This window comes from Myxocyprinus asiaticus, chromosome 10 (assembly GCF_019703515.2).
Source record: "Myxocyprinus asiaticus isolate MX2 ecotype Aquarium Trade chromosome 10, UBuf_Myxa_2, whole genome shotgun sequence".
Taxonomy (NCBI): Eukaryota; Metazoa; Chordata; class Actinopteri; order Cypriniformes; family Catostomidae; genus Myxocyprinus; species Myxocyprinus asiaticus.
The window spans coordinates 42,630,001-42,648,993 of record NC_059353.1 but is presented as its reverse complement, the minus strand read 5'-3'; the positions used below and the strand labels follow the sequence as shown (position 1 = coordinate 42,648,993).

The 18,993-nt window shown below is 36.0% G+C and overlaps 1 protein-coding gene across 2 annotated transcripts in view; it reads left to right on the top strand.

Annotated features, from left to right (window-relative positions):
* ccdc141 (coiled-coil domain containing 141) overlaps positions 1-18,993 on the top strand; it is a 48,288-nt gene that overhangs the window by 27,609 nt on the left and 1,686 nt on the right. For both annotated transcript variants that reach the window (XM_051709106.1, XM_051709105.1), the window contains exons 15-25: positions 13-201; positions 728-889; positions 2,472-2,621; positions 8,130-8,270; positions 8,447-8,644; positions 9,158-9,341; positions 10,086-10,198; positions 10,283-10,339; positions 10,959-11,486; positions 14,123-14,940; positions 16,254-16,426. In XM_051709106.1, coding sequence (XP_051565066.1) covers positions 13-201; positions 728-889; positions 2,472-2,621; positions 8,130-8,270; positions 8,447-8,644; positions 9,158-9,341; positions 10,086-10,198; positions 10,283-10,339; positions 10,959-11,486; positions 14,123-14,940; positions 16,254-16,426 — 2,713 coding nt within the window. The remainder of the gene's footprint in view (positions 1-12; positions 202-727; positions 890-2,471; positions 2,622-8,129; positions 8,271-8,446; positions 8,645-9,157; positions 9,342-10,085; positions 10,199-10,282; positions 10,340-10,958; positions 11,487-14,122; positions 14,941-16,253; positions 16,427-18,993) is intronic.

The following is an 18,993-nucleotide window of genomic DNA, read 5'->3' as shown; positions in this document are numbered from 1 at the left end:
AACACTTCATAGCAACTGAATGCAGAAATAGAATTCCTGGTTAAGACATCCGAGCTGCTTGCCTTGAAAGGAATACCAGTCAAAGAGAAGAATGAGAGAGTTTCTGAGCTTCTTCAGCTGCATCAGCATGTCAGAGATAAAATCAGAGAGTATGAAACTGTTCTTAGCATGACCGTCAAATTCCATCAGCTTTATCAAGAGGTAAAGTTCCATTTCCACCAGAACCCTAAAGAATTCAAGAAAGGCTGCTTCATAACGTTGAGTCACTCTGACCCAGAAACACATTTTGAGTTTTATGCACTAAAATAAGAAAGGAAGATCTCAGCTTTCTAAACAATATAATTATTGTTTTTACTCCAAACTGTTGTCGGAATATAATCATTTCAATGTTGGCTAAGGCTTGCCTTTTTATGTAAGTGCATAAAACTCAATGTTTCTGGGTCAAAGTGACTAAAAATGATGGAGCAAGTAATGGATGTACAGTGTAATGGATTTCAAAATCAGAATCAGCATAATAAAAATTACTTAAAGGGATAGTTCATCTAAAATGAAAATGTTGTTATAATTTGTCATTGTATATCTTACTATTGAGATGTGCCTTTACTGCCATTAATTAAGTGGCATAGTCAAACCCATTAATTTGAAGTGGGTTTTCACATACTTTTTGCCATGTAGAGTAATATTAGCCCAAAACAATAATGGCTGTGTTTGCTTCTTTTATTTGCAGCTAGATAGCTTAATAAAGACGGAACCAGTGACTGTGTTCAGTGATGCCAGCCAGGCCAGGACACAGCTGACCCAGCACCAAGAGAGGCAGAGGCACATTCGACATCTGTACAAGCTTGCTCTTTCCCTGGGTGTAGACATCACCAGCACTGTGCAGCAGTCGGTGCGAAATGAGCTGATTACCTTGCAATATTTCAAATACAATATCTTATGTTTCATGCCATGCATTCTCTGCCTTTCCTTATCTTTCCTTATACCTGCACCAGAAACATCTTTTTTTAGGTTAGAAATGAGTCTGTATAAGCGGTTTAAATTTGAGTTTTGTGACTTTGTCAAAATTGGTTTGTCAAAATGTTCTTTTAGCATATATACTCATTTAAAATTTACAGTCATTCTCTTTTTGGAAAACAAACCAAAAATATTGCATCTTGCACTCATGGGCATATCCAAATTTTTGTAAAATAAAATGCTTAAAGAGAACTAGGGTGACCAGATGTCAAATTAAAACCAGGACTGTCCCAATTTTACAAGCCATGTCATTTTGACCCCATTATTAGTCTTAGCTGTAGTTTGATTGCATTAAATAATGTTTTAAATTGACATAGCTGTTTTATGCTTTTTCTGTCACGAGAAACCAGCAGAGAGTAATGAAAGAATCGCTTATTGCAATTTCAATGGGGATTTTCTCTAAACACCTCCCTGCGCTAAACTTCCCTCTCCTCTGCCGCTTCCCACATATGCTGCTATATGTCTGCCTAGGAAGAGAAATATCCTTACATGCTAGAAGCAAAAGCTGAGGCAGAATAGGTTTTATGTTAATGGCAACATATTACATTACAGGTGAAATTAATCGAATTGCAAAAAATGTGCACCCCGTGCTAATACACATCTGCTAACCACTGGCATACTCTCTGAAGTCTGAACTCAAGATTTTTGTCTCTCATTGCAGAATTCACACACCCTTGAACAAGCTATGTGACATCAGTTAGATGCAGTAGTAGAGATTGTAGCATCATGTCTTAATTTCATTATTTAATTGTGTAGTTTAATCATTTAAAAATAATCATTTATTTTATTCTGTTTATTCTAGCCAACATACTGTATGTATACAGTATAAAGGTACATTATAAAGGGAGGAGGGATGAGTCCTCTGATGTGTCCTGCCCCAACTTCTTTTTTTTCAATAGAAGGGACAAAACTGCTCATCAAGCAGTTTCATGGGGTCTTTTTACAATATATTAATGCTCAAAATGGACCCTTTTCACAGCCTGTGATGATGCGTTTCCGCCTTATTTAGCAGAGTAAATCTAGCAAACTTTTTTTTTTATATTTATTTATTTTTATTATTATTTAGTATACATTTATAGTTTTTTTTTTTTATATTACTCTGGAATTTATAAAAAAAATAAATAGAAAAAAATGAGTTACCTATGCTGTGACAGGGTTTCAAATACAGCTCCTGGAGGAGTTAGTCAATTTGGCATCTTTCTCTCTCTTCTGACTGCCGTAATTTGGAAAGTCATGAAAGCGTAATACACGATTTTTTCTTTTGCAGTCAGCACAAATAATATTTGCTGTGGCCTCCCATTCACCGCTATTGAAGTTTACCTATATAAAGCTATAGCTTAATTCCATGTTCTAAATGTGAAAAGGGTCCATTAGACGGATACTTGAGCTTTGATGAAAACTGTATGAAAGTGCCACAAATAACCATCTGTCTCCCTTTTCCACCTTCATGCTCCAAGCGTGTGCTGGTGTTGTCAGTGCAGCGGTTACAGGAGAAGCTGGAAAGGTTGGAGAGAGGAAGCGAAAACTGGATTGCTGAGGCCAACAAGTGTGAAGAGGGTTTGATGATCAATGTCCACTGCTGTCTCTATAAAGAAGAAATCAGTGAAGTGAGTATTGTCTTTGTTTTTCGGGTTTGGATCAGTTACTGTACATCTCAAAGCAACTGTGAACTAATCAACACATTTCAGGAAAGACACTAAAATGAATGCTCCTAAACTGTGATTTGTTTTTGACGGTGTCAGTGTGAGGTCTTGAATTCATTACCTGATTTAAAGGGGTCATATCACATAGTCTACTGTTTAAAAGTCCACATATTGAAAATCTGAAATTCAAAATTTAAACCTGAAAATAAACAAGATTTTTAAAAATGTTTTAAAAACGTTATAACATAAAATTAATCATTAATAATAGCAATATTTTAGATTCTGTACAATTTCTAGGCCACTAATCAACAAATTTGTGACATTGGCAATGCTAACTAGTTTGTACATAAGGTCAGATTTCTTTGCTTCCATTGAGGCACACAAGATGCTCTTTGGAATATTGTGAAATCATGCTGGGATAACTTGGATCAGCAGGTTTTGCTCAAACTTGTTTTTGAGAGAGCAAAAGGCTTCCATACCAAATAATACAATTCTAAAGGATTCTGAACACATATTTGTGTCGTTGGCATGTAAATGTTGATGGTTATGTGTTTATAAGAAATTATCTGTCTGACATCTGAAATTTCAGAAGTAAGTAACTAGCTGTATTTGCAGCTTAGATTCAATAAATGCTATTTTTTTTCACTGTGGAGGAAGTTTTCAGTTCTAACGGTTACAGTATGTTTTCATAGTACATCCCTTTAATCTCAAAAGTTCAAGGCAAATTTGATTTCCCATGATATTAACTATATGAAGAAGGATTTAGATACAGCCCTGATCTCTGTCATTCTTCTGAGAGATGCTTTAACTTATTTTCCTGCCAACAAATCCAACACTTGTGTCTGGCTTATGTAGCTTTCTCTTGTCTCTTGAATTATTTATAGCTTGGCTGTCCTTGTTAAATTTAGTCTGTGGACTCCAAAGTTTGTCTCCCCCTGTGTTGACTGAGGGATTCTGCCAAATGTCTCTAGTCACTTCAGATATGAGGAAGGATTCCACTCTTATCACATACTTACTGCCTCCCACCCACCACCCCACATAAATCCAACAATCAATCCCCAGGATTACAATCAGGCCTCCCAGGGCACAGGAAACCAGATCAGGTTTTATATATATTTGTATTGTTGGATTGAAAAATGCACATTGTCTGTAAAATATTGTTTATAATATTTAATTATTTGAGAGGCTCCAAAAATCATTTCATAAACAAACAGTGGGGTCCAGAAGTCTGAGAAAAGGCTTCTATTTAACATTTCTCTATTTTTAGTTTATAAATTCTATTATCAGCAGTATAATTTACAGTAAGTGACGAGTTGAATTAAAGAATTAACATGACATTCAGATTTTTTTTTAGATTTATTATGTCCCCTTTTTGCTTTAATGACTACATGCACTCAAGTTGAAAAGAACTCCACACATTTGTGCAAAACTTGATGATCCATGTTATCTCAGCATGATTTGAGAGTGCATCAATACAGTAAGCATACTGTGTGCTTCATTGAGTGACAGAAATAGTGCACTCTTAAAGGGATAGTTCACCCAAAAATGAAAATTCCCTCTTAATTTACTCACCCTCATGCCATCCCAGATGTGGATGACTTTGTTTTTCTGCCAAACACAAATTAAGATTTTTAGAAAAATATATCAGCCCTGTAGGTTAATACAATGCAAGCGAATAATGATCGGAACTTTGAACGTCCAAAAAGCATATAAAGGCAGCATATAAGTAATCCACACGACTACAGTTGTTAAATCCATATCTTCAGAAGTGATATGGTAGGTGTGGGTGAGAAACAGATCAACATTATAAGGAATAGTTCCCCCAAAAATGAAAATTCTCTCATGATTGACACCTTTAAGCCATCCCAGTATGTCTTTCCTTCTTCAGCAGAACCAAAATGAAGATTTGTATAAGCACTTTTCAGCTCTGTCCATACAATGCAAGTGAATGGGTGCCATCAGTCTGCTGGCTGTTTGACGGTCCAAAAGGCATATTTAGGCTCCAGTCGATCAATTAACGTCTTCTGAACCAAATCGATAGGTTTGTGTAAAAACTAAATCGATAATTAAAACTTTATTAACTTTTAAAAAATGCTTCCTGCTAGCAGTCGACGCATCATGGAGCTGTCACGTGACGTAAGCGTGATGGCACATTCATGCGAGAAGTCAGAAGCATCGGCTTTGTTTTCAACAGAGGAACAAACGTCACGTGAGAGTTAGGTCATTTCAAACAGCATCCCAGCGCTGGCTGGAAGTAATGATTTAAATTTAAAAATGTTTTAATTATTCATTTGTTTCTTACACAAACCTATCGATTTGCTTCTGTAGACATTAATTGATTGACTGGAGTCATGTAGATTACTTTTATGCTGCCTAAATATAACTTTTAGACCATCATTATTTTATTAAAATCTTCATTTTGGTTCTGCTGGAGAAGAAAAGAAAGACATACACATCTGGGATGGTTTAAAGGTGAGTAAATCATGAGAAATTTTCATTTTTGGGTGAACTAATATTTTGAGTCCTTTTTTACTGTACAAGAAGGAGAATTTATAGTACAAAATGGCTTAGATAGTTGTCTGTTTCTCACCCACACCTATCATATTGATTCAGAAGATATGGATTTAACCACTGGAGTAATATGGATTACTTTTATACTGTCTTTATATGATTTTTGGACACTTGTATTGTATGGACCTACAGAGCTGAGATATTCTTCTAAAAATCTTCATTTGTGTTCAGCAGATGAAAGTCATACACATCTGGGATTGCATGAGGGTGAATAAATAATATGAAAATTTCCATTTTTGGGTAAACTATTCCTTTAAATATGTCATTCACATAAACCCATTTTTCCATGTGTTACATTTTGTTGCCAGATTGTCAGTGTGGTCTCAGACTTTTGGGCCACACTGTACATCCCCTCCAAGACTTTTGTTAAGATTGTAATAAAATTGTAATCTCTGTCTCCCTCTAGTGGATAATAATCTCACCTTTTTCCTTATTAGCACACAACACAGGTTTAGACCTTTTGAAATGATAAGTTGGAAGCGACCATAACACATTGCAAGGTTTTGGGTGCTGTGTTAAATGCAGAGGAGTGTCACACTCTCCAGACAGATGGATAGATAGCATAAACTAATTATGACAATAGTGGGAAGAACCTATTATGTAACACATTACCTAAAGAAAACAAAACAAATGTAGATAGCATTTAACCATGGTACTCTTTAGGTAAACCAGTGTTTTATTACCTTTGAGAATCCTAGGCTTCTTAAACAGATATTCAAGTCACTTATGTTATGAGATGCTATGCTATTACAGTGCATGACTGCTGCAAGAGTTTAAATAGACCAAGGACATTTTTAGTAGCTGTACAGTACTTGCACACAGTACACTGTCTGGCAATACTGAGTCTTTCAATGTTCTAGTTTAATGTGAAAATTAATTAAATGTGTCCAAGTTCCATACTTAGGTTGTGCCCGATGCATTTATCTAAGACTGGCAATTCATTGTGGAATAATGTCTAAAGCATCTGAAAGGGAGCCTAGAAATTTGAAAGCTGCTTTTGAAGTCTACAAATGAAAATACATATTGAGAGAGTTATGTACGCATATGTTCCTAATTAACTTGATAAGAAACAAAATTTAAAAAATGTCTTTCTTTTTTCAGATAAACATATTCTTGATATAAACACAAGGTGGTTAAACCTTTAATGGGCATGACTCAACATAATTTCTAATTTAATGTCCATGTGATTCACCATATGTTGTCAGTCATGCCAGTCTCACCACCATCCATTCATTAATATGCATTAGTAAACATTTGAGCTAGGACAGTTGCTGCTGTTCATCTGCAAGGAAATGTGACACCATTTCTCTCGCCACCAATTCTTAAGTCCACTCACTGCTGCAGTTTACTGCTTAAAGAAGCTTACATATACTACCATATAGATATCTGATTCGGTTCCATTGTAGCCATGTTGGCTGGTTTCGATTTTTAGATGAGTTGTTTAGTAAAATTGCAGTCTGAAATCTTTAAGGGATAGTTCACCCTAAAAGGACATTTACTCGCCTTCACGTTGTTCCAAACCGGTACAACTTTCTTTGTTCAATGGAAGACAAAAGAAGATTTGAGGCAGAATGACATCCTTAGTCACCATTCATTTATATATATATATATATATATATATATATATATATATATATATATATATATATATATATATATAAAGGTGCAATGAAAGTGAATGGTGACTGAGACTAAATATTCGGTCTAAAGTTTCCTTTTGTGTTCCATGGAAGAAAGATACTCAGACAGGTTTGGCGCAATATGAAGGTGAGTAAATGATAACAAAAATACAATTTTGGGGTAAACTATCCCTTAGGCAGGTTTAGGCAGCCTTGGCATTTGCTGTCCTATTTAACAATGAAGCTACAATTAGTCAACATGGTTGTCTTTGACTCACAGCTTTATTGCACTGTGAGATGTGGTTTGCCGTACACCTCATAATAGGATATATCCCCTGACCAACAGCTGCTACTGTAAATCTTAACCGAGCACAATTTGAGTCACCATTAAGACTTAAGTGTGGTCACCCAAAAATGAAATTTCTGTCATCATGTACTCACTCTCATGTTGTTTTAAACCCATATAATCTTCTTTCTTCTATGGAACACAAAAGGAAATGTTTTCATTGTATGGAAAAAAGATGCAATGAAAGTGAATGGTGACTAAGACTAACATCTTCCTTTGTGTTCCATGGAAGAAAGGAAGTCATACAAGTGAGAAACAACATGAGGGTAAGTAAACAGATTTTTAATTTTGGGGTAAACTATCAATTTAACATCCCTCTGTGCCCTTCCCTTTATCTGGGCTTCACTAGAAACTCCAGTAAGACGGTTACAAGAGCTCTATATCTGGCTCTCTGAGTTGCGCTGCAGCTGTCTTTTGGCGACACTTGAGCCTTTCATTTGGAGACTCAACACTAAAAGCCTAACAGTCTGGACAGAAATGGATCTGCATTGTAAATCATCCACTGCTCCAACCTTTAATCCCTCTAAAATAATCCCCCAGGACTCAGCACAACCCCATTCTGCCCTCTTCTAGAGATCTTCCCACATCCATACACATTTAATCTTTAAAATATTTGGTTACACATACCATAATCAACATTTTAAAGAGGATAAACATTTGTTTGGATTTCCAAACAATAAATTAGATTTTCCCTGTAAACACTGTGGCTCTGTGGCACCATCGAAACATCGTTCTGTTTGTTTGAGCATCAGCAGACTGTGGGGATGTTTGGCAAACTTGTTTGAAAAATAGATAGATAGATAGATAGATAGATAGATAGATATACTGTATTCACTTAAGTTCACCAATAGTTTTATGCACTTTGGGACATTTCTCTGCATGATTTGCTTGAACAATAATTACTGTACATTTTTCTAACTAAATGCTTTATTTTAGCTGAGAGAGTCCTTTAAAGATCTGAAGAAGAAATTCAACAATTTGAAATTCAACTATGTGAAGAAAAATGAGAAGTTGAGAAACTTAAAGGCGGTGAAAAATCAGATCCAGCAAATCGAGATATACATTGAAAAGCTACAGGTAATGACACAATTTTTAATCTACATGTTCTCGTTTTAATAACTTTAAATTTTTTAATCTTCATTAAGCAGTGACTAAATACAGTACATACTAAATCATACCTGTATGAGATCTCTCCCACTTTAACTGTTTTGAAAGTTGTCTGTTTGTTAAATTGTATTTAATATCTTTTGCAGGTTTTAAAGAAGAAGCTTCAAGCCTTCACTCTGAAGGTATCTAGTAGCAGTGAGAAGCATTTAATTGGCAACAACCTCAGAGAGATTGAGGATACCTTAAATGAGCTACAGAGACAGGTGGGCGACTTTGACAGGACGGTGGAGGAGTACAAACAGAACCTGGATATAAATGTCAAGCTTCAGCAAGCCTTAGAGGAGGTGGGAATGCACTAGGAATATACTATATATTGTGAGACATTACTGGCTGCTATCAAAATTTAGCCACATTATTACATGTTAAAGTGTTAGTTCACTCAAAAATAAAATGTAATCACCCTCATCTTGTTCCAAACCCCTATTGCTTTCTTTTTTTCCGTGGAAACAAAATTAGGTGTTAGGCAAAATGTAAAGGACTGATAGTCTCAGTCAACATTCACTTTTACTCTATGGAAAAAAGATCCAATGAAAGAGAATGGGGACATGACTGAGGCTGTAAGTCCCTAACATTCTGCCTAAAATCTCCTTTGTGTATTTGGAAATATTCTGTATCGCAAAGTTTTGTATTTCTATTTACTTTTAGATCTTTCAAATTATAGCGTTGCAGAAAAATAAAACAGAACTAATATTCCTTGCTGTCACTTGTATGTCTGACTTCAAAGCAGTACCACAGTAAAATGGTTATAAATAGTCTCTGAAAATAGTCTCTCATCTCACCTTTCATTTTAAATGCAGTATCAGTTCTGGTGTGACGAGGCAAGCTCCACAATTGTACGTGTGGGTAAATATTCCTCTCAATGTAAGACTAAGGAAGCAGTCAGCTCTCTCTACAAACAATTCGAAAAGTTTGTGTGGCCCACAATCCCACAGCAAGAGGAGAGAATCAGCCAGATCACTGAGCTGGCAGTGCGGTTACATGGTGAGAAACTGAAATACTGTATGAGGAAATTATTCTGTACCATCTCAATGACCACAAAGTGAATTTAATCCCCATGTTCTGTTGAAATTGACTTTACTGTCTTTATGTTTTGGGACCCTATAGAGAATTATGTCAGAGTAAAAATAATAATAGTAATTTTGAAATTATTCTCTCCATAATATTTGAAGCTTTAATCCTCTGTGGTATCACCAAGTAGGCATGCTCTTTTTTAGAAATGTGACTTAGAAATGTGTTTTCCATTATACATACATAGTTTGGGTTTTTTCAACCCAGCAAAACATAAATTAAACAAGGCAATTGTTCCAAGGCAGGAGTTTAGACATAAATTAGACAATTCTGCATTGTGCACATCAATCAGAAAATATTAATGTTTTTAAAATTCATTGGATTTATTCATGTTTTATATGTACATGGGGTTTTTGAGACCCCAAACAGAAGTTATATGAAATGTTTTCATGTAGGATGTTTGATACATGTTATCAAGTTAAAATTTAGGATATAATCCATTATCATGAGATAAAGAAATATCTTGAAATATCAACCTGATACTTCGATGGTAACAGGGCCATGGGATCTTTCAGACCCCAAGCAGAACATGAGTTAATAATAATTATAATAATAGTTGAAATATCATTATATTTTTTATTATTATTAACAGTTGTAATAGTAATGTTGTTGGTCACCTCTCAGCCCCAGAACATTTAATGGATATTTTTAATATAGGTGCAGAAGAAGGGAAAAAATATATGGAGAAGACAATCAACAAACACCATGAAATTGTGGAATCAATAAAGGAACTGTCAAATGGACTGCTCGACCTTGAGGCCAAACTACAGGTGGATAAAAAAGTCATTTTTGGTACATTGATATGAGAGTTTTTGGTTAACATACTAATACATTCTTCTGCTCTGTTTCTGCAGTTGGAGACCATGAAACAACCTCAAACACATGAAGAAAACAACAAACGGGACACTACTGTAAGCATGATTAACACTTTATTGGACTTTTTACACTTGAAATTGTTAACACAGTCCATTATCTTATTCCATGTTTCACACTATTCATACTTTGGTTACCCTGGGTTAGTAAGTCACACTGCATACAGTAGCCACCATCACCACAGTTAACCACCTTTCAAAATTACAAGTGTGAAATGTTGCTTAACCAAGGGATAAATGTGGTCTTAAAGGGATTGTTTACCCCAAAAATGTAAAATCTGTCATCATTTACTCACCTTGTTCCAAACCCATGTGACTTTAATTTTGTGAAACACAAAAATAAACTTTAGGCAGAATGTTAGCCTCAATCCCCATTCATTTTCAATGCATCTTTTTTCTGTACAATGAAAGTGAATAGTGACTGAGACTGAACATTCTGCCCAGCACCTTCTTTTGTGTTCCACAGAAGAACAACATTTGGATCGGTAAAAAAAAAAAAAATGAAAAGAAAAAAAAAGACAGAATTTACATTTTTAGGTGAACTATCCTTTTAACCCTGGGTTTAAAAAGAGGTTAATCCAGGATTAAGCACAGTGTGAAAACTTGCAATTACAAATATGCTTTTCTTTTTATTAACTCTTCATGTTTTTTTTTTCAGCCTGAGCAAAAGGAAAGTGGACACACTCCTGAGATGACAGGCCCACACTGTACTAAAGAGTTACCTATCAACAAGAATCCAGAAAACAAGAAACCTCAGCTTCGCAAGACACGAAGCCAAGATTTGCCAGACAAACCTCATCCAGAGCATCATAAGGTGCTGTCAGAGATCAGACTGTGCACCCAGGAGGCCTATTCCAAGACCAGCAAGCTGGAGACCATCACAAACAAGTCTACTATAGAGAGAAAAGAGGAGATGCACACCTCCTTCACTCACATCCACACTGTTAATGTGAACAATTCCTCTGTGGAGCGAGATAGGAGTCACATTCTGCAGCAAGCCAAGAGGGACTCCCAAGAAATCCCACCTCCCTCTCCTCCCTCATCACCACCTACACGAGATCCATCATGCATCACAGACATCCAAAAACAGTTTCAGGGTGCAGAGAAACAGTATTCTGCTCAGAAGACCAACTCTGAGGACAATTATAAGGGCTTTATTAGACCTCATCCACCCTCAGATTCCAAGGTGGGCCTCCTTTGACACAAGTGAGTCATTCTATGAAGCAGGTGCCTTTTTCATTTTGGAAAGGTGATTTTTAAAGTAAAGTCTTAAAGTGCTAATAAATTGCATTGTGCCATTTCAAGCTTCATTTATAAAATAATATGTTGAGATATTGGGTCTGTTCCAAAACCAAGTGAGCTGCCTCAGCAGCACTTTCAGACATCATAGGTGTGCTCCCGACGTGAAGGCTGTTCCAAAAGGTAGGTATCTTAATTATGCTGCCTCCTAAAATATCTCATTTTGGCCAATAGACGATCCCAGAATGCACCGTGATGAGCTCAGTGGAAAAATAAATCCAAGATGGTGGATGAAGAAAGGTACATTTTGGGTGTGTCTGAATCAACTCCCTATTTCAGTAGTCAGAGTACTAATCAGGGAGCCGGCCATTTCTAAGACTGTCCCAATCGCAAAATTGTTCCAGTACAATGAAACGTCCCTAATAATTCCCAGAATGCACTGTAAAAATCAGGGAGCATCGTTGCTCACTATGTTACTGTACCAGAAATGTGGTCAGGTCTTCTGAAGTCACTCAAATCATTAGAGGATGAGCCCAAATGTAAATATATGATGTCAAAGCCTTATTTTCTCTATTAAAGAGAATTATCATTCATTATAATGTTTATAAAAGAAAAACAAACTTTTAAATATTAAAGTTGTTAAAAAAAGATTAAAAATACACCCCTTTGTATATTAATTTTTTCTTTTGTGATTTATCTTTAATAATAACACTGTACGTTTTAAGATCTACAACGAAAACACATGAGAGTGTCATTTATAAAGCAGTGTTCCTAATTAATACATAACAGTTGTTTAAAAGTGCGACCTCATACTCATGTCGCAGGTGATTGAGTCATAGTGTCTCAATGTTCTGTGGATCAACACCCTTACCAGTGTCTGAATTCATGTTCACGATACACTGATTCATGACACAGGGAGCTAGGGAGCTCATTGAGGCACACAGTTTGAATATAAATATAATTATAATCCATTCAGTACTGAAAGTATCGATAAAAATGTGTTTAATATGATAGAAGACTGACTACACTCAGTGAGCACTTTATTAGAAACAGCAGTACACCTGTAAGTTATTCATGCGATTATCTAATCAGCCAGTCGTGTGGCAGCAGTGCAGTGCATAAAATCATGCAGATGCGGGTCAGGAGCTTCAGTTAATGTTCACATCAACCATCAGAATGGGGAAAAAAAGGTAATCTCAGTGATTTCGACTGTGGCATGTTTGTTGGTAACAGACGGGCTGGTTTGAGTATTTCTGTAACTGCTGATCTCTTGGGATTTTCTCACACAACTCTAGAGTTTACTCAGAATGGTGCCAAAAACAAAAAATATCCAGTGAGTGGCAGTTCTGCGGACAGAAAAGCCTTGTTGATGAGAGAGGTCAACAGAGAACAGCCAGACTGGTTCGAGCTGACAGAAAGGCTACGGGAACTCAGATAACCACTCTGTACAATTGTAGTGAGCAGAATAGCATCTCAGAATGACAACTCATCAAACCTTGTGGCGGAGGGACTACAACAGGAGAATACCATGTCGGGCAATTTATTAGGACCATAGTGTTCCTAATAAAATGCTCAGTGAGTGTATTTTACCCAAATGTCATTCCTTTCGCGTCACTTGTACTGAAATCAGTTGCGAGTCGAGTCTTGTGCGATGCGCGAGAGGAGAGCTATTTTAATGTCCCAGAGTTTCTACCTATGAAGACTGTTCCAAATCGGTCTCTTATGAGGCTCCATTTCAGTTAGGATGCTGCCAGAGAAGACTGCTGCCTAGAGTATGTAGGCAGGAGACAGCGAAGCAGCTCACTAATTTTTGGAAAAGACTCATTCCGTGATGGGCATGTGACAGGGTGCAACATTACAAGCCAAAAGGGCTGCTGCATTCCCTGTTACCAAGGTTATGGCCTCCGGTCATTAGTATTAAGGATCAACAATATGACTTTTCTATAAATAGGAGAAAGAGTTAAAGTGATAGTTCACACAAAAACATTCCAAACTTGTATGACTTACTTTCTTCCGTTTGTTTTCCATACATTGAAAGTGAATGGTTACTAGGGGTGACATTCTGCCTAACATCTGCTTTTGTGTTTCATGGAAGAAAGAAAGTCATATGGATTTGGAACATAATGACAGAATTTTCATTTTTGGGAGAACTATCACTTTAAATATACAGTTTTTCCTGTCTATGTTATGTGACAAGGTGGAATCCACTACACATTTTATCATAGCAAAGTAGTGGATATCTTTTTTTTTTTTTTTACATATTTTAAATAGATAACTAGCTATACAGACATGTGAAATTGAATATATACTCCTTTAAAATGTCTACGACAAAATACACCATCATCACGTAAAATAATATTTTGATCGAATACATTTATATTGTAATTAATTTTTTATTAATCTGCTTAAGCAAAACACTTACTAGAGCATTTTTGCATTTAGTGCACTTGTGGACTCAAATGGCACTCTTTCTTGGAATGACTCAATAATTATAACCACCAAAAATTTTATTCATACTAATTAGTGCAAGATTAATAGATTGGTTATTCTTTTAACTTTGTATGTGTGGTTTTATTTCCAAAGACTGCAGCTCATCACTCTGTCGAGGAGGAGTTTTTGCCACATGGAACACCAGAGCCAGCATCTCCAGTACCTGAAGGTGACTTCCGCCCAGACCATCTCACTGAGGAATCGCTCTCCAATGACGAATACGAATGCACCTCCCCTGATGACATCTCCCTGCCTCCATTATCCGAGACTCCAGAATCCAACATTATACAGTCTGAAAATGACCTGGATGATGGCTACTGCGTCAGCTCGCACAGCCTCCGTGTTAACCAGCACAGCCACCAGTCCCACTCCCAGTATGGGGACACCCTACACCAGAGGCGGGACTGGATTTCTAGCCAGGCCGAGAGCTACCCCTCTCCCACCACTGGTCTGGGGGCCAGGTTCAGAGCAGAGTCTTCCTCCTTTGTTCAAAGCCCCCTAACAGTGCCTGCCCCCAGTCTTGTGTCCAATACCATCTCCAGCTTGCTCTTCAAGAGCAAATGTGGCAACCCACCACCAGGCAGCCTCACTGAATGCAGTGAAACTCTTTACTCAGTGCATGAAAGTCGTACCGAGATACAAGAGAGTGTGCATGATTCCAGTAGTGCTCGGTCCCATAGCACGCATGCTACCCCAACCCCATTAACCACAGAGCAGGACTCTGATGTGTGCAAGCCCACAGTCATCAGAGAGGAAATCAGACGGGCATCTTCCAAAAAGGCTATGGGCAACCTGGCAGCTGGCCTGGGCCTTAACTTCTCCAAACCCTTGTCTAATGCCACAGTTGTGGAGGGCTCTCCGGTGACCCTGGAGGTGGAAGTCACTGGATGTCCTGAGCCTATATTAACCTGGTGGGTGGCTTATAACAAACTTGATTCATAAATTATAACATTGTTTTGCTTTTAGGAGGATAAACTGGCCATTATTTCTTCAATATATAGAGGAGAATGTTAATTATCTAAATTATATTACTGTATATCTAAAAACTTTTTAAGTTCTTTTTACATGACAAGTATTGTTTGATATTCAGATTTTCAAAAACTGAATTAGATCACAAAGCAAACATGCAGTGTAGCTTTAGAAACAGCATTTCCAACAGTGCATACAATTATTTTCTAAACATCTTTATAACAAGATACTGTACATTTTACTTGAGAATCAAATTTGTATAAAATGTAATAATGTAACACTTTACAGTAAAATGCATTAGTTATCATGAACTATGAACAATGATTTTTTACAGCATTTCTTATCTTGATTAATGTTAATTTATCTAAATACTACAGTATTACTAAATATTGTTTATCATTTGTTCATGCTAGTTAATATTGCATTAACTAATGTTAAGATGTGAAACATCTAAAAAAAGTGCATTAGTATATATAGAAATTAAAATTAACCAACATTAATAAATGCTGTTAAAGTATTTTTCATTGTTCGTGGTAACTATTGTGTTACTAAAGTTAACAAATGCAACCTCACTGTAAAGTGTTACTGCAATTTATTTTCAGAGAATATGTTATGAATTAAGATTTTTGTAACCCTGTTGGCAAATTGCTTTTCTCTCTCTCTCTCTCTCTCTCTCTCTCTCTCTCTCTCTCTCTCTCTCTCTCTCTCTCTCTCTCTCTCTTTCTCTCTCTCTCTCTCATTTTAATCAAACACATTATTACATAAATTTGCTAGAATATTATGCTTAAAACAAGAAAATAAATATTTACCAATGGGGTAAGAAAAATAAACACTTCAAGATATAGTCTCTGAAAACAAGTCTGGAAAGAAAGACAAAAATATACTGATTAAGAAAACAATTTACTGAAGTGAAGATAACACATTTTCGCCTCACCGCATGCATCATGTTTGTTGAGAAAACTTGACTTTTTCCCCACTAATTTTTATCTTAAATGTATCATTTGACATTTTTAATTTTGTTCCACTGTCACACATAAATTCCATATATACTAACATTTTAATTTATACCTTCCATGGCTAACTTTAATTATTCTTTAACTACTAATTGACCTTCAGCTTTAACATTACTCCTAATTTTGCTCCTCCATTAAGTGTGTATTAATGTGTGCCTCTTTTTTTTTTTTTTTTTTTTTTTTTTTTTTTTTTTGTTGCTGTGGTGTGACTGTGTGACATGACAATTCACTCTTTGCTTTAGGTTCAAGAACGGACACAAACTGGTCAATGATGAGCACATAGAACTGTCCCATAAAGAAGGCAAGCATGTGTTGTTCATTCAGAGTGCTGCAGTGAGAGACTCTGGGCAGTATATGGTCACTGCCTCTAACTCAGCAGCCACTGTCTCCTCCAGCTCCATGCTACAGGTCAAAGGTAACAACAGCCCTGACTTAGACACTGTCAAGCTGGACTGGCACACCTGCTTTGGCACTCTCTGTTTCCTCATGTGGCTCCTGTACCTGCTGTTGTTATAATGGACACAGTTATTAACAAGGAAAAGCACATGGACGTGGACCCCACTTTTCAAGCTATTGTACTTCACATGTCACCTAACCACTGGGCTGCACAGAATTAACTGTCTTGGTAATTAAAGAAAATTTACACATTTAAAACAGTGTTTTCACTATATACATATATACATAAAATATGCTAATTTAACACCTGCACTGGGCCAGCACAAAAGAAACGGCACATATTTTTTCATTTCGAATATGAACACTGAAATCAAAATAACAGTGTTGTTTTTGCATGAACCAAATTCAATATGTATTAAATTCACGTGTATTTTTTTGCTTTTTTTATTATGTAAGTAGCAGCTCTTTTCTTTTTGCTATACCATGCCTACAATTCCCATTGTCTGATGCTAATGAAGCCCTGGTCTGTTTTTAGTTATTTAAAGTTACAGTTTTGGAAAAACAAAACAAAATGTTCAACACTTGACAATTAAATTATTTATTTTATGAGTTCATGTGTGTTTTAAAAATGTCACTTTTACATCCCAAGGTTTTGGTGTTAATGTTTCTTTTTAGATACTGTATATTTCACTATATGTATAGAACTTTTCATGACTAACAATATAAATGTTTCTAGCCATATTCATTATTGAATTTAGAGTAACTGCTCATGTAGGTATGATCTTGTTTAAATGAAAATATTTTTCTGAACAGACATTTATAGGGTATGACAGGGCTAAAGGCACTTTTTATTTTATATTCTCCCAAAACACTAAACAGTAACAAAAACTACCACAGTACTTTCCTTAACACCTTTTTGTCTCTATACACTGCAAAATATTCGAGATGAGATCATTGCGTGCAATGTCTAAAATTTGATTTTGAGGTAATTTGATCTAATATTTAATAATGTTTAAAATGTTGCAAATTTATGTAGCTAATGAGAATCTCTGAAATTATCAAACTTTTTTAGACAAAATAATTTTTTTTAATAGCTGTCTAATTAGTCAAAGGTTAGTATTTGGAGTAAAAAGCCCCCCTGTTGCAGGGGCTAAAGGCTCCCATTAAACACATTGTTTTTCTTACGTGGGGCAAATAGATTTGTTATGAAAAATGTTCAAAGTGGGCTCACATTGATCTCCAATCACAATGGAGATTAATTTGTTTATAAAATACTTCGGATGTTATGAAATGCCAAACGTGATTTAAATTAACAGAAAATGGTGCACCCCTTTCTGAAGTAGTTATTTTGAATAATCATTATCTTGCTGTCTCAAAAGTATTTGCCTAAGTTGACAAATTTTGCCCAATAATTATTGTCCCTATATTTACAATATATCACCATAACCCCTCTGGGGGCCTTTTACCCCAAATTTACCTTGCCACCTTTAAAAAAAAAAAAAAGAATGTATCAAATCAAACTTCTGTTAATATTTCTTTTCACACAAATGATGTTGCTCCATCAGTATTCAATAAAAAGATATTTTTTTTTCTTTCAATATTGATACACTTTGTGACCATAAAAAAAGCAAATTTTTGTGTGCCTTTAGCTTCATTGTACCCTATCTGACCCAAAGTCTTATCTTTCCCAATAAAATTACAGTGACCCTTAAAGAAATGGTTCACCCAAAAAAGTAATTATATCATCATTATCTCGTCCTCATGTTGTTCTAAACCCGTATTGCTTTTTTTCTTCTGTGGAACTTAAATGGAGATGTTAGGCAGAATTTCAGCCTCAGTCACCAATCACTTTCATTGCATCTTTTTTCCTTATGATGAAAGTAAATGGTGATTAAAGGGCTGCATTCTGGCTAACATGCTGGCTACCATCTCCTTTTGTGTTCCACAGAAAAGAAACAGTCAAACGGTTTTGGAATAACATGAGGGTGAGTAAATAATGACAGACATTATTTTTGGTGAATTAACCCTTTAACATTTTATACAGGCAGTTCATTGGTGTTCAGTGTGATTTGTTTCTAATGTATAGTTAGCTTGAAAATGAGAGGGTAGTGCCTGAGGAGTGTTGTAGTCAGTGTGATGTCATATGACATCAGCATACAGTATGTACCCTCAGTTGCGAGAGTCTGTCATTTGACCTGAAGTAGGTGGTGACTGAGGTGAGTAATCAATCACCAATCACCATATAACTACCAGCACAATGGACACATCACAATTAACATGTACTTTAATGCATGAAAGTTGCTTGCAGGGGGAGTCTACACTCATAATATCCATATGCTCTTTAATTTAAGTGTCTTAGGGGTCTGAAAATATGTTGGTTTCAGAGTTAAACAAGTCAAACTGTCTAAAAATACGAAATATTTTCTGTTATAGTTCCTCATATATTAGTCTCACCACAGGCCCCGGGACAACGTTGTCCCCTCCTTACAACACCCATGCCTTAAAGTTACCTTCTGAAGGAAAGTATAAGGGTGACTGTTGGTCAGTGGCATGTTACTGTTATCACACAGCATAATTCAGGGCTCT